The sequence below is a fragment of the Aethalodelphis obliquidens genome, unplaced genomic scaffold (assembly GCF_003676395.1).
Source record: "Aethalodelphis obliquidens isolate GAN/ISIS:26980383/991018 unplaced genomic scaffold, ASM367639v1 scaffold3, whole genome shotgun sequence".
Taxonomy (NCBI): Eukaryota; Metazoa; Chordata; class Mammalia; order Artiodactyla; family Delphinidae; genus Aethalodelphis; species Aethalodelphis obliquidens.
In genome coordinates this window covers 66,078,610-66,093,130 of record NW_020837947.1, presented here as the reverse complement: position 1 = coordinate 66,093,130, position 14,521 = coordinate 66,078,610, and the positions used below count along the sequence as shown (strand labels likewise).

Below are 14,521 nucleotides of genomic sequence, written 5' to 3'. Positions count from 1 at the left end.
TTTAGAAACTGATATACTATCTGATTTCCCTATCTACTTATAAACTGTGTAGGAACAAATGCAAATTAAGAGGCTTATTCTCCCTGTTGAAAAATAAGGGAAGAAACTCCCCGCATTCACCCCTTCCTTTTCGCTTTTTTTTTTGGCTGTGGGGCGGCTTGTGGGATCTTAGTTCCCCGACCAGAGATCAAACCCATGCCTCCTGCAGTGGAAGTGCGGAGTCTTAACCACTGGACCGCCAGGGAAGTCCCACCCCTCCCTTTTCTTTCAGAATTTCTTTCACTCTCCTTTTCAAATATATGTAAGTCTTTTAAAATAAGCTTCTTGCCAGTTTCACAAATGAGGAAGTTTTCCTCAAGGACCTGGGAGCCATTTCTTTAGAATTAAATCATCAATAAGAAAGGTAAAGCCCAATGGCCAATTTCAATAGCCCACTGAAAGCTAGGGACTTTTTCCCCAGAACAATGTACCAATTCATAATTTTTTGCAAACAATTTCAGAGTGTTCCATTATTCAGGTTCACCCATAAGCAGTTGCTCTTGCACATATCCCCCATCGTACTGTGAACACTTCTTTACTTTCTGGTACAGCAAGGTATTTCAGGATCATCTTTTTTCCCTCTTGCCCCACTCCTGGATCATCCATATTTCTAAAGAGTTTTTACTGAGGAATAGTATTTAGAGACCAAGATCTGTATGGTACGAGTGCTCATTGTTATTGCTGTGTCACTACTTCTAGGCCCTTTCAGAGAAGAGAGAAAGTAAATATGAATATATATAATATACACATGTATATAGACATACATATTCAAATCATAAGTTCATACTGATATCTCTAATCCAATCCCCAAACACAGGATCCCTCCTTGTCTTCCTCCTTTCCATATTTGTATCATCCTTTTCCCATAGTGAGAACTCTGTTTCCCACAATAATCAATATATTTCTCAGCTTTACAATATACACAGTATAATTTCAGAATTGCTACCTTCATACCACTGTAAACAGCAAACTTACTAAATGGAGATTACAATTTGTTTGCAGGTTTTTTAAATTTGTTTGTTTCTTTGCTTTTTTGTTTTAAACTAAAGGTATATAGTCCAAGTACTGTGTTCCAAGTTTCCCTGGATTAGATCTTTTTCTTTTTTTTTCCTGTTCTAGGTGGATATATTACTTTGAAATGCAGATAAGTTCACCATATTCATAGGCCTTTGATTTTAAGTTGAAAAGTAAGAGAAGTTGACCAATGTTGTTAAAAGTATTAGAATGTTTGAGAGAACTTGAGGATTCCTACATGTTTAGGTACTAATGTAATAGGGAAGAACCTTTTGTATTCTATTACAAGTTAATCACTAAAGGGCTGTTGCCTATAAGCTTAAATTATACATAATGGCCCATCTCTGGGAACCCTGCTTCCCAGGTAATGAGCATTAAGCTAGAATACCTTTGTTTCCATCACAGGAAACATCCTGACCAGGCCCACCTGTGAATGACTGCAGAGAGGAAGAAATTAACACATTCCCTCCTGAGGCTGATGGGAACTAGATGTTTGACTTTGCTGCCTCCCCTTCTAGTATAAAAGGAGCCTGAATTCTAACTCAGGCAAGATGGTTCTTTGGGGCACGAGCCCACCTTCTTCTCGGTCTGTTGGCTTTCCGAATAAAGTTGTTATTCCTTGTCCCAACAACTCATCTCTCAATTATTGGCCTGTCGTGTGGTGAGCAGTATGAGCTTAGACTTGGTAACACTCAGGAATGTTTTACTTGTCAGGGATTTTGTGTTTGTCCTACAAGTATGAAGTGTTTAAAAAACAGATCAAATGCATTACATTTATAAATGGAGTTTAAAATATTGAAGGGAATTTAATTACTATACTCTATAAATGGGAGTGATTACTAATTTAAGTTCCTCAAACATTAAAGTCCTCCAGGCCTTCCCCGGTGGCTCAGTGCTTAAGAATCCGCCTGCCAATGCAGGGGACACGGGTTCGAGCCCTGGTCCGGGAAGATCCCACACGCCGTGGAGCAACTAAGCTCGCGTGCCACAACTACTGAGCCTGCGCTCTAGAGCCCGGGAGCCACAACTGCTGAAGCCCACGAGCCACAACTGCTGAAGCCCATGCGCCTAGAGCCCATGCTCTGCAACAAGAGAAGCCACTGCAATGAGAAGCTGCACACCGCAACGAAGAGTAGCCCCTTCGCTGCAACTAGAGAAAGCCCGTGCACAGCAACGAAGACCCAACGCAGCCAAAAATAAATAAACTAATTTAAAAAAAAAAAGAATGAAAAGAGTAGTGAAGTGATGACTACTTGAGATGAATTTCTAAAAAAAAAAAAGTCCTCCTTTGGCCTTCCATTCTCATATTTCATGTAACAATTTTAATAAAACTCTGCATTATTTTGTTCTGTCATTACCATTACTGTTCCAGTAATCTAAAACTTTGTAACAAATTATTACCTTAAAACACAGTGACTTAAAAACATCAACCATTAATAATATTTCACAGTTGGGGAGCTCAGGAATTTGGGCAGGGCTCAGACGGCAATTCTTCTCTTCCATGAGATGCTGATTGAGGGCATTCAGTGGTATTGAGTTAGTAGATGGCCTGGTCTGGAGGGTTCAAGATGGGTTCACTCACATGTCTTGTGTCTTGGCAGGGATGGCTGGAAGGCTGGGCTCAACTGGAACTGTAAGCTGGAATGCTTACATGGCAACTTGGGGTTGAGAAGAGAGAGAGAGAGATCTCCAAGAAGGAGCCTGGATAGAAACTGCAAGATCCTAGAAGTCCTAGAACATCACTGTCCTTGAATCCTATGGTCAAGCAAGTCACTAAAGCCAGCCCAGATTGAAGGGGCTGGAAATTAGACTCCACTTCTCAAATGGAGAAAGCAAATTCACTCTTCTTCCACCTTTTTATTCTATGCAGGCCCTCAACAGATTGGCTGCTGGTCACCCACAATGGGAAGGCAATCTGCTTTACTCATAGTGCAGCCGGGCTAGGGCACAGGAGGTAGGGAATGAACATGAGGCAGGAGTCAGCCCACGAAGGCTTTATGTGCCAGGCTAAGGAGTATGGATTTTATCTCAGCAGGATATAGATAATGCAGACCTTTGTGTCTTTGGAACAAACTGGTTCTCCCAATAACTTGAAGCCTTTGTTACAAGGTGTGTGGCCAGGGATAGGAGAGTCTGGCCACGGGACAGAGGACAGGGCTAAGTGGCTCCTTCCATGGGAATTGAGTCCACCTTCCTGATTCTCAGAACTCAGACAGTAATGACCAGCCAACCAGCCTCACCGACTGGATAGTTAGTGGACATCACACAGCCATCCATGCCTCTGTGCTCTATAAGAAGTGTTCAGTGTTTTGATGCACCTCTCCTGGATGGCTCGGGACCACTGGGAGGGTGGGGAGGGTGAGGAAGTGGTGCTGGCTTCAGTCACTCCCCTGGAAGTTGGGAATGAGATTCCCCAGCACCTGCTGGCCCATAGTCATGGCATCACTACTGACCACGATCCCAGCAGAAGGATAAAGTCATGTGATGCGAGTGTTTGCCAGTGCTGTAACCAATATTTTATGTAATGGCATCTAGGGACGAACATCCAGCTGCTTCATCCCCAAGAAATGAGCTGATGAGAGGAAGAAAACAGAAAGCTTCCCTCCAGCCTCTGGTGTACAGACAGGAAGCGTGTTGAGCCCAGGCTGCAGGCAGAGCTCCCAGCCTGCTCTGGAACCACGTTCAAGGGTCCAAACTGCTGCTGCTGCAGAGTCAGCTACTGGTAGGGATGGTAGCACATTCCACTTCTCCTCCCCTCGGATGGCGGCTCTTGCCCCTAGATTTTCTCTGATGGGGTAGAGTGCCCTCCCTGGTGTGTGGAGAGCATTGGATCGGCCTCAGGCAGCATGGCCAAGCGGAGCAGTGAGAGGCTGAGCCCAGCAGTCAGGGAGCCCAGCTGGGAGCCCCCGATACACAGACATTGCCTGATTCATGGTTCTGGAGGGGATGGTTCTCAGAGTTCCTCCTGCAGTTTGAGCTGACAAACATACAACTTTTATCTCGCAGATGCCAGCTGCTCCTGAGTCTGTTTTTTCTGGTCCCAGGATGCATTATTTTTTCATAATGGATGAAAGTTCTAGAAGCATGTTCTGAAACAAAACAAAATAGACTCAAAGGGCTTGTAAAAGCCAGTCCTGCCTACCCACCTGAGACTCTTTGTGTGTCACAAATATCCCAAATCCAAACAAAAACCTCCTACAGAAGACAATCCCCCGACCTTGCCCCAGAGATGAACGTGCATGTAAGAGGTTCTGTTCCCCAACAGCGCTGTGGCAGAAGATCTGAATCCCACCTGCCATCTCCTCCTCATTATCCAGTTGTGGTTGTTTTGTCCAAGATCCAGGTCTAATACTAAAAGGCCAACCTTTTCCAAAGCTCCATCTTTGTCCCCTCCACAATTAACCAGAATTTTTGACTTTGCAGTAATGTAGAATGGGAAAACTGAACCAAATGTGGATGTTCCATTTTGTAATAATCTATCTTAAAAATATGCTACACTTAGGTTGCCTTGTGTAGGGAGAGCAGGAAGCAGCAATGGGATATGGGAGAAGGACTTGGGTCGAGTCAGACAAGCTTGGGATACAATTCCAGCCCATCCACTCATTCAGTAAATATTAATTCATGTCCCTGCTATGTCCCAAAGACTGTGCTTTACCACATCCTAATTGCATGACTTTGGACAAGTCATCTATTTCCTTATCCTTAAATGGGAATAATCACAGAGTCACAGTGAAGAAGCCCATGGCAGTGTCTAGACCACAATCAGGGACTCAGTAAAGTGGGAGTCTTTCCTCCTCTTCTTTAGACTCTTTGGTAATTGATATATTATGTAAAGCTCCTCTGCCAAAAAGTTCAATAAATTGTAACAATCAACTCTTCAAACACCCATCTGATAACCCCTGTTAATAATGTTGAGTCAAAAAAACCTTCCCAAATGAGGCAAAGAACCTAGAAGTCACAGAGATTTTAGATTTAATATAATATTAAAATTTTAAAGACACCATACACAGGGATAAGAAGGAAGCGGACTGAGAGAATATCTTTCAATACATATATAGACAAGGAGTTAATACAATATCATAAAAGAGCTCCTAGAAATCAGAAGAAAAACAAATAACAGAAAAACAGACAAGGATAATTCATGGTAGAAATACAGATGGCTAATAAACATATGAACAACCTCACTAGTAATCGTGGAAATGTAAATTAAGACAAACATTTTGGAAATGTTGGGAAATGTTATGAAACATTTCTAGTTTGTCAAATTGGAGGTGGGGGGAGATAACGTCTGATATTGGCAAGAGTGTGGGGAAAGAGTGCTAATGCACTGGTAAAGAGGGTCAGTTGGTACAGCCCTTCCTGAGCAAAAATTGGCAGCATCTATCAAAATGTAAAACATGCATGCCCATTAAAACCAATAATTCCACTTCTAGGTACCGATCAAAGATATATGTATGAAACATTCACTGCAACGTTGTCTGTGGCAGGAAAAACTTAGAATGGCTACATGGCCATCAAGTATCTTATGGTTCATCAATTTCATGGAAAAGCGTGAGGCATGTAAAACCGAGGCATCTCCGTGGGTGCTGACATGGAGAGTCCCTGAGACATATCATTAATTAAGCAAAAGCAAATTGCAGAGACATCTCTACAGCAGGATCACATTTATATTTTTGAAAAAAATAAAAAATAGGTGCGGACATATATTTGTCCTCAAAGACAGACTGTGAATGCAGTGAGGAAGGTAGGGGAACACACCCCATTCTGTTCACAGTGATTGTTTTTGGTGAGGGAAGTGGGAATTGAGTCCAGGTGAGAGTGACAGATGAACCCTCACATGGTCAGGTTCACATTTTACTCTTATGTTCTTTTACACTGCTTGAATGTCTTTCCATGAGCATGTACGACTTTAATTGGAAAAACAAGAAATAAGAAAAAGACTCTTCTTTCAAACGATTAACAGTGGTACCCCTGGTCTGAGCCACACTACCCTCTCACCTGGACACTGTGCAAGCCTCCTAGCTGGTCTCCCTGACTGCACTCTTACCCATTGTCTTGGTCTATTTGGGCTGTTATAAAAAAATACCATAGATTGGGTGGATTATAAAGAACAGAAATTTATTGCTTATATTTCTGGAGGCTGGGAATTCCAAGACAAATGCACTGGCAAATTCAGTGTCTGGTGAGAGCTCAGTTCATGGTTCACAGACAGTCATCTTTTCACTGTGTCCTCACATGGTGGATGGGAGAAGGAGCTCTCTGATGCCCCTTTTATAAGGGCACTAATCCCATTCATAAGGGCTCCACCCTCATGACCTAATCACCTCCAAAAGGCCCCACTTCCAAATACCATCACACTGGGGATTAAGGTTTCACATATGAATCTGGGGGGGCGGGGGACAAACATTCAGACCATAGCATCTCTACAAGAGATTCATCAGAAACAGTGATTTTAAAAATATACATAGCAGACCACCATCACTCCTGCACCATCCACCTCAAATTCCTTTCCATGGCCTATAACACCCAACAGATCAGCCCTTGCCCATTCCAACCTCGTTCCTAGCTCTCCCCTCCATGATCATGGCCCAAGAGTGCTCCCCAGGACCTTGGCACAGCTGGCACCATCAGCCGTGCCAAGGTCCTGGGGTGGGTGGGGCATCACAGGCAGAGGGACCAGTAAGTGCAAAGGTCCTCAGCTCTGTGGAACTACAGGAGAACGCTCTTTGTTAGCACTTCAATGTCACAAAAGATTGGAAGAGGTCACAGGGCAACCTTCTTCCTAATGCCAAAACCTTCCTCCTCTACAGTGGTGGTTCTGAGCTCTGGTTGCACATTGGAATCACCTGGGAGTTTTAAAAAATAGTATTGGGGGCTTCCCTGGTGGTTCAGTGGTTAAGAATCTGCCTGCCAGTGCAGGGGACACGGGTTCAAGCCCTGGTCCAGGAAGATCCCACAGGCTGCGGAGCAACTAAGCCCGTGTGCCACAACTACTGAGCCTGCTCTCTAGAGCCCGTGAGCCACAACTACTGAGCCCATGCACCGCATCTACTGAAGCCCTCGTGCTCTAGAGCCCGTGCTCCACAACAAGAGAAACCATCGCAATGAGAAGCCCTCGCACCACAACGAAGAGTAGCCCCCACCTGCCGCAACTAGAGAGAAAGCCTGCGTGCAGCAACGAAGACCCAACGCAGCCAATAAATAAATTAAAAAAATAGTATTGGTGCTCAGGCTCTATCTGCAGAATTCTTATTAGGGCATTTTTCAAAGCTTCCCTGGTGATTTAAAGTAGAATGGGGCATGAGGATTACTACTCCACAGCATCTCTGACAGGTGAAAGCATTCAACGATGAGGAAAGTCTTCATCACAGAGGGTAGCATGGGTTCCTAAAACTCAACCAGCATTCTTCCCCATGCTCACTCGGCCAGACTAAAAGTCTGCTCTCCATGCCCAATTAAGTCTGTCCACAAAGAACCAACCTTTACAGAAACTTATTTAGTAATCAACAAGCTTAGACTTGAAAAAATTGCGGGGTTTGGGTGATGGCAACGGAAATGTCTTGGAGTGGAAATCGCAGCTCTTCCAGGTGTTTTTTCTGACCTATAATAGCGTGGATTTCTTTTGCAGGACAGTTCTCTCTAAGGGGAGCAAGTGGCAAAGCAACTGTGGTACCTACCAGAAGTCATTTCCCTCTGAAACACCAACTGCTGCAATCAGAATACATCTGATTGAGCCCTAAAACTTCGGCCCTCTGGGACCTGATACAGTGTAAGAAGCTGTTTACAGTCCATGTATTGAAAGTGGATGCGAACAATCCTTTGCTTGCTGCGCTAATTTCCAATGAAAGATCCCTCTGTTTGCAGTAAGTATGATGTGTCAGCTACAGTGCTCTGGAGCTGACGGCTGTGGCCTCAATTCCCAAGACTTCCACCATTTGGGGAGTGAAGTGGCCTGTCAACCCCCTTTCAAGCCTTTCCCCTGTCAAGAGGCTTGGGGGAAAGTGACCATAAGTAGGAAATCTCTGTGGCCAAAGGCATTATTTATAATTCTTAGAAACATAAACAGGGAAGAGGAAGATGAAAAAGAAAGAGGGCCTGTCACCTTCATCATCTTTTCTCCAAGCTCCTCAGTGAGGCTGGTCTCTCCCAAAAGATAATCTGCGATTAAGAAAATCTGCTTCAACTAAACACTGCTTTTTCTTCCTCAATTTTCTGTTAATACAAAGGCTCCTCTCACATGGAGTGAGGTACAGGAGAGAGAAAATGATGAAAGTTGTCATGCTGACTTCACAAATGCAGATAAGAAGCAGTGGCCACTGGCAAGGTTACTCTAAAATGGTGGATCTCGGGAGTTCCCTGGTGGTCCAGTGGTTAGGACTTGGCACTTTCACTGCTGTGGCCCAGGTTCAATCTCTGGTCAGGGAACTATGATTCTTCAAGATGCAGGGCATGTCCAAAAAGTAAAAAAAAATAAAAAATAAAATAAAATAGTGGATCTCAACCCTGGCTGTACATTACAATCGCCATGGGAATTTTAATAATACCAATCCTCCATCCCATCTCCAGAGATTCTGGTTTGATTGGAAGTGGATGGGTCCTGGGCATGGAGATGTTTTTAAAGCTCCAGGTGACTCTAACTCAAGCCAGAGTTGAGAACCCTGCTACAGTTTGGCATAGGGTTCCAAACAGCCATAGAATAATCTTACGCGTAATCTCCTGAGAAGACAGCTGGTCACTGACAAGAAATAAGTTTGAAAAAAAGCATTTTAGGAAAAATCTAGGTATGATGATTCCTCCTCAAGGTATGGCGTTAGCGCAGTCACAAAATATCTCATGGGAGATACGAAACTAGGGTAGAAGGATTCAATCATTATTAACACAAAGAATGAAGCAAAGGAAAAAGCAAGAGTGTGAGTTCAACCAAGTGAACTCAATTGGGAAGTTCCCCTATTAACTTGGGGGATTTTTCCTTTTCATGGAAAAAAGTTGTTAGGAGCAGTACGTAAAACATGTGTCATTCTCTCCCCCTTTTTTTTTTTTTTTCAGAATTGAGAAGAATCCACAGTAAATATCCATTATGCCTTACAATGGCCAGGGAATGTTTATTCCACAGTGGCTTTTCAGAGAACAGAATTATCAATACAATATTGATCTTCCTCTTTGTGAAATATATCAACAAATATTTGTGTATGACTTTTAAATGCCAGAGCTATTAAAACAATGGAGCACACCCTCCTTCCTTAGTGAGACAAGGGCAACTCAAGGTTACAAATGATCCCTCCTCCATCCGTTTTCCACACTCTGATACAAAGAGCTGTCCAAAGTGCACCTCTGATCCAGTCACTCCTCTGCTGTACATCCTCTATGGGTTCTCCACTGCCTCCCTGCAAGGCCTCCATGCCCCCTTCTCCAACTTTCCCTCTCTCTGAAGCCCTCCTACTAGTCTGTGCTCCAGACACACGTGGCTCCCCAGACAGCCCTGCTATGTCACACCTCTCAGCCTTTGTCTGTGTTCTCCTTGTACTGGGACAGCCTCCTTCCATGTACCCCAGTCCTCCCAGGTCTGGAGAAACTCAGCACATCTTTCAAGACTCAGTTCAAAAGTAGCTTCAACTATAAAGCTTTTCCTGACCCATCCAGAAAGAATTGACTTCTCCCTCCTTTGCACACCACTCCCTCTAACATGGCACCTTACACTTGATCATTTATATGTTTACCTAATTTCCCATCCAGACTCTGAGCCCTTTGATGGTACACATGATATTTTATTCATTTATATACCCAGCACTTATAAGACTAATTGATAAAAAGTTTTCAATAAGTTTATTTTACGAATTAAATTCAACTGAATGTGTTAAATGGATGAATTTAACTCTCCATAAATTAACTTCTCTCTCCTCCTTTCCCTCTCTCTCAACACACACATATACACAAAGAAGGAGGAAACAGAAGGCTAAGAAGTAACCAAAGTGGAACACCTCTTGTGAAAGTCCCATGATCAGTCAGGCTGTCTGTCTTTACTTACCACTGATGTTCTGTGCCCAGTGGCTGAAGGCAGAAGTGAGGGGCTGTTTTCCCGGTGCGGAAAGTCCAGGCAAGAGCTATTTTGAGAACTGGAGCTTACTGAGTCACTGTGCAGCTGTCCCTTTTCAGACAGCAATCTGGCCTCGCGACTGCCCATGCAAGATCTGTCTGTCTGGGCTCTGCTCTCTCTCATGCTGCCATCGCTGTGTCTGCAGTGGCTGTGTAAACCTGTGAGAGCCTCCCCTGAGGGTTGCAGGTCCTGGGACTGCTCCCAGGGTCCTGTTGTACGTGATGGACAATGTCTAGGAGCCATCGTGGTACCTAGCCAGGACTGGGGCGTTGTAGTCTGCAAGCCAAAGGGAGAACGGTCTGGTTGCTGTGCCGAGTGCTGAATTCTAGCGCCATCATCCCAGGGACACGGGCTGTGGACATGGAGCTGTCCCCTGTGCTGATCCGCCTTAGCCCAGTCTTTCTTACTACAGCAAGGGTCTACCTCAAGTTGCCTGGGCTGTGGGATTTGCCACGTGGTTTTAGAATTCGGCACATTGACTCGGAAGACTTGCTGTTGATTGCTGGCTTGAAGTAGAGAGACTCCTTCAGGGAAGGGAGAGCAATTCATACACTGCTGGGCCGCTGAATATTTTTTCAAATGAAATGGAGGTCCCCTTTCGTCCTCAATGCCCTCACCGCTGGATTTGTCATAAAGTGCCCTCATGATTTTCCTGACCCCCAGATGAAATATTTCCAGTACGTTGAGGAACAAAGAGATGGCTGCAATGCTGTGCATAAAGAGCATGAAAATGGTCTTCTCTGTGGGCCTGGACACAAAGCAATCCACTGCATTGGGGCAAGGAGGTTGAGTACATTTGTAAAGGGGGTGCATTTGAAACCCATAGAGCATATATTGGCCTATCATGAACCCTACTTCCAGCACAGATCTGGTCAGGATGTGTAAGACGTAAGTACGCAGAAGACATCCTTTCAGAGGGACTTTTTGGATCTTCTTCTGCTCCTCCAACTTCCTCAGTTCTCTATTTATGTTTTGCTGCTCCTCCAATTCAAGCTCTGGATTCTCCATCTGGGCTCTAAGCTGTGACTTTTTCCTCCTCGTCTCTTTTTCAAAGGCCCTGAGGCTATAAAGTGCATGGCCCATATATACCAGAGAGGGAGAAGACACAAAGATGATCTGTAAAACCCAGAACCTGACCAAAGAGATAGGGAAAGCATCATCGTAACAGACAGTGTTGCAACCTGGCTGCTGGGTGTTGCAGGCAAATGCTGACTGTTCATCATCCCAGACATCTTCAGCAGCTACACCTAGTATCAGCATCCGGAAAACGAAAAGGATGGTCAGCCAGATTTTCCCCACCATGGTTGAGTGGGAGTGAGCTTCCTCTAGGATGCCACCCAATAAATTCCAATCCCCCATGGTAAGGGACTAATGTCTGAAATATACAGAAAACACTGAGGTTAATAGCATCCATGGATGTAAGATATAAAGACGAGCTCATCAGTACAGCAGGTCCTCTCTTCGTGTCAACAAAACTACAAAGGATTTTCCAGCTCTAATATTTATGGCCTGTGCTTGCTGAAACAGGGTATTTCTAAGGAATATGTTTTGGGAAAAACACTAACGACCCTCCCCAATCTGACCCAATTCCCTTCCTGTCATCTTCTCTCCTACACAAAGTTGACTGTCATTCTGGTATACTCATTGGCCATCATATTTGTACAATGCATTCCATTCCACAATTTTGCTCATTTTTCTAACATATGAGAAGCCATATTTACCATACATCCTACATGATCTTAAATAAGCCTCAACTCCTCCAGGAAGTTTTCCCCAGCCATCCCAAGTCAGAGTGATTTTTCCCATTCCTAAATTCACACAACACTAGTGTTTATCCCACTCACTTGGTACTGTGCCTAAAATGAGTTTTGTGACAGTTGTCTTATGTTACCTTTCCTGAAAAGGTACTCTTTTTGCAGATAGGGACACTTTCTATTTCATTTTGGTCTGGCACACTAAGGTATCAATAAATAATAGTGGATTGAATTGTCTTCTCTTTTTAAAACTCAGTTCCTTGACTCTATCACTGGAAAAATCATCAACAGAAAAACAAAATAGATCCTCATTATGTATCATCGATGGTTCCCACCGCAAGACTGAAAGTACGAGTAAAGAAAACAGAACTCAGCCAAATAAACCCTCAGGAACTGGCACAGGGTAGCAGTAAAGATTAAGCAGGCTCAGAAACAGTACCAGCAATGACATATGATTACATCTACAAAGCCACATCTGCAACAGCAGGTTTTCACAGAAGCTCTGCTTCCTTAGAAGAAAAGTGGGTGGTGGTGGTGGTGGGATGAACTGGGAGATTGGGATTGACATGTATACACTAATATGTATAAAATAGGTAACTAATAAGGACCTGCTGTATAAAAAATAAATAAAATTCAAACAAAAACAAACTAACAACAAAAAAAGAAGAAAAGTAAATATAAACTGCTTCTCTAGCAAGCTTGGGTGCTGGGAATCAAGGCATAGCTGATATGAATAGGTTACTCGGTTTACCCTGAAAAAACCAAATGTTTTTCAAGGTTCAATGAGGTTAAAATATTTGAGAGCTTAAAGGCTTCTAAGATGTGGAAGACTTCCATGTATGAAAGACATAGAAAAAAAACAGGATAAGTGCTATTAAGTTAAAACAGATAATGAAACAATTCTCTCCGTCCACAATTCATTCATTCAACAATGTTTACTAAAATGTTACTATCACATAGGCATTGTGCTAGATGCCAGGGAATTCAACAATGTATACCTGGTCCAGCCCTCACAGTACTTAGTCACCAAGGATGCCCAGTGACGTATAAAATGGACAGTGAAAAAAAACAAATGAATATCAACTCAAAAATATAAGAGAAAAAAACATGGAACTGTTATATTTTCCCTACTTATCTCCAAACACAAAAATAAATTCCAGATGGGATACAAGTATTAAATGTAAAAACTAAACTATAAAAGTATTAAAGTAAAATGTAAAAACATATTTTATATCTTGAAGTAGAAGGTGGCTTTTGAAGCCCATTAATGCCAGAAATTATAATTGGAAAAAACTTACAGATTTTACTCAACAAAACTGAATGGCAAAAGTCGAGATGTCCAGAAGACAACAACAACAAAAGTTACAAATTAGAGATAAATAAACATTTGTGAATAATCATTGAATAGGTAGAAACCACTTAGGGACAAGAAGAAAAAGTAAGCCAATGACAAAACCTTGAAAAATAGCACAGGGGAAAAAAAGTCTACAGATTGGGGCTTCCCTGGTGGCGCAGCGGTTGAGAGTCCGCTTGCCGATGCAGGGGACACGGGTTCGTGCCCCGGTCCGGGAAGATCCCATGTGCCGCGGAGCGGCTGGGCCCGTGAGCCATGGCCGCTGGGCCTGCACGTCCGGAGCCTGTGCTCCGCAACGGGAGAGGCCACAACAGTGAGAGGCCCGCGTACTGCAAAAAAAAAAAAAAAAAAGTCTACAGGTGAAAATGAGAAATGGCCAAAGAGAAAGAGGGGGAAAACCATTAAGGGCAATGTCACTGAAACCAAAGCAGGACAGTTTCAAGAAGAGAATTGCTGACAATGCTAAATACACATACACGTAGCACTATTTAAATAAATAAATTTAATGGTGGGATATACCATGCTCAGTGATTAGAAAACTCAAAATTTATAAAGACAACAATTCTCCCCAAATTAATTCATCCATAGATCACTGAGTAAAATGAAATCCTATAAATATACATATATGTGTATGCATATGTATAGGAAATGCATGTGTATGTGGCTATAGAAGTATGGAGAAAAAATACAGAAGGGCACACATGAGGAAGTTCATATAGGTTACTGGAGGTCTGTAGGAGAACATGAGGGTGGAGGGTGGAGCTTAAAGGGAGAGGCAAAAAAGAAAAAGGAAAAGGAAAAAGACTCTTCTAAGAAAGCATGACTGATTTTTATCTAATATATACATTTATGTAAATTTATAGCGGTATGTACATGCATATGTATAAACAATATTTTAAATAAAAATTTTAAAGTAGTAGGTACTTGTCAGAGTTTGGAAGAGGTATTAAGGAGGCTATTTTTACTCTATATACTTGTGAATTGTTTGTAATTCAAAAATTAAAAATGTAGTCATCTCTAGCACATGCAAATAAAAAATCAGATTTAAAAATTGTGGACTTCTGCCTCATTAACAGAAGCAATAATTTACGAAGCTCTATCCTCTCTTAAAGAGTTTAGGTCCTTTCCCATAATTATTCCTTTAAAATTGTCTGGCCATTATTCTTTATTTAAAGAAAGAACTCCTTTATTAGCACTTAAAAAAAAGCTAGAGGTTCTATTTTCTGTAAAAACCCCAAGGTGAAAAAGCTAGCTCATTTTATCAAC

General features: G+C 42.7%; 2 protein-coding genes across 5 annotated transcripts in view; both read right to left on the bottom strand.

Moving 5' to 3' along the window:
- Positions 1–2,355: 2,355 nt before the first annotated feature.
- Positions 2,356–13,462, bottom strand: GJA10 (gap junction protein alpha 10). Its single transcript, XM_027090438.1, has 2 exons — positions 10,079–13,462; positions 2,356–4,142 (listed from the first exon to the last, which is right to left on the bottom strand). The coding sequence occupies exons 1-2, from the start codon at positions 11,504–11,506 to the stop codon at positions 4,104–4,106; spliced, it is 1,467 nt and encodes a 488-aa protein (XP_026946239.1). The 5' UTR covers positions 11,507–13,462; the 3' UTR covers positions 2,356–4,103.
- Positions 11,282–14,521, bottom strand: part of CASP8AP2 (caspase 8 associated protein 2) — a 47,388-nt gene continuing 44,148 nt past the window's right edge. For 3 of the 4 annotated variants that reach the window (XR_003429464.1, XR_003429473.1, XR_003429469.1), the window contains one exon: positions 11,282–11,394. The gene's annotated coding sequence lies outside the window, so the exon portion shown is untranslated. The other variant, XR_003429470.1, reaches the window with a different exon arrangement.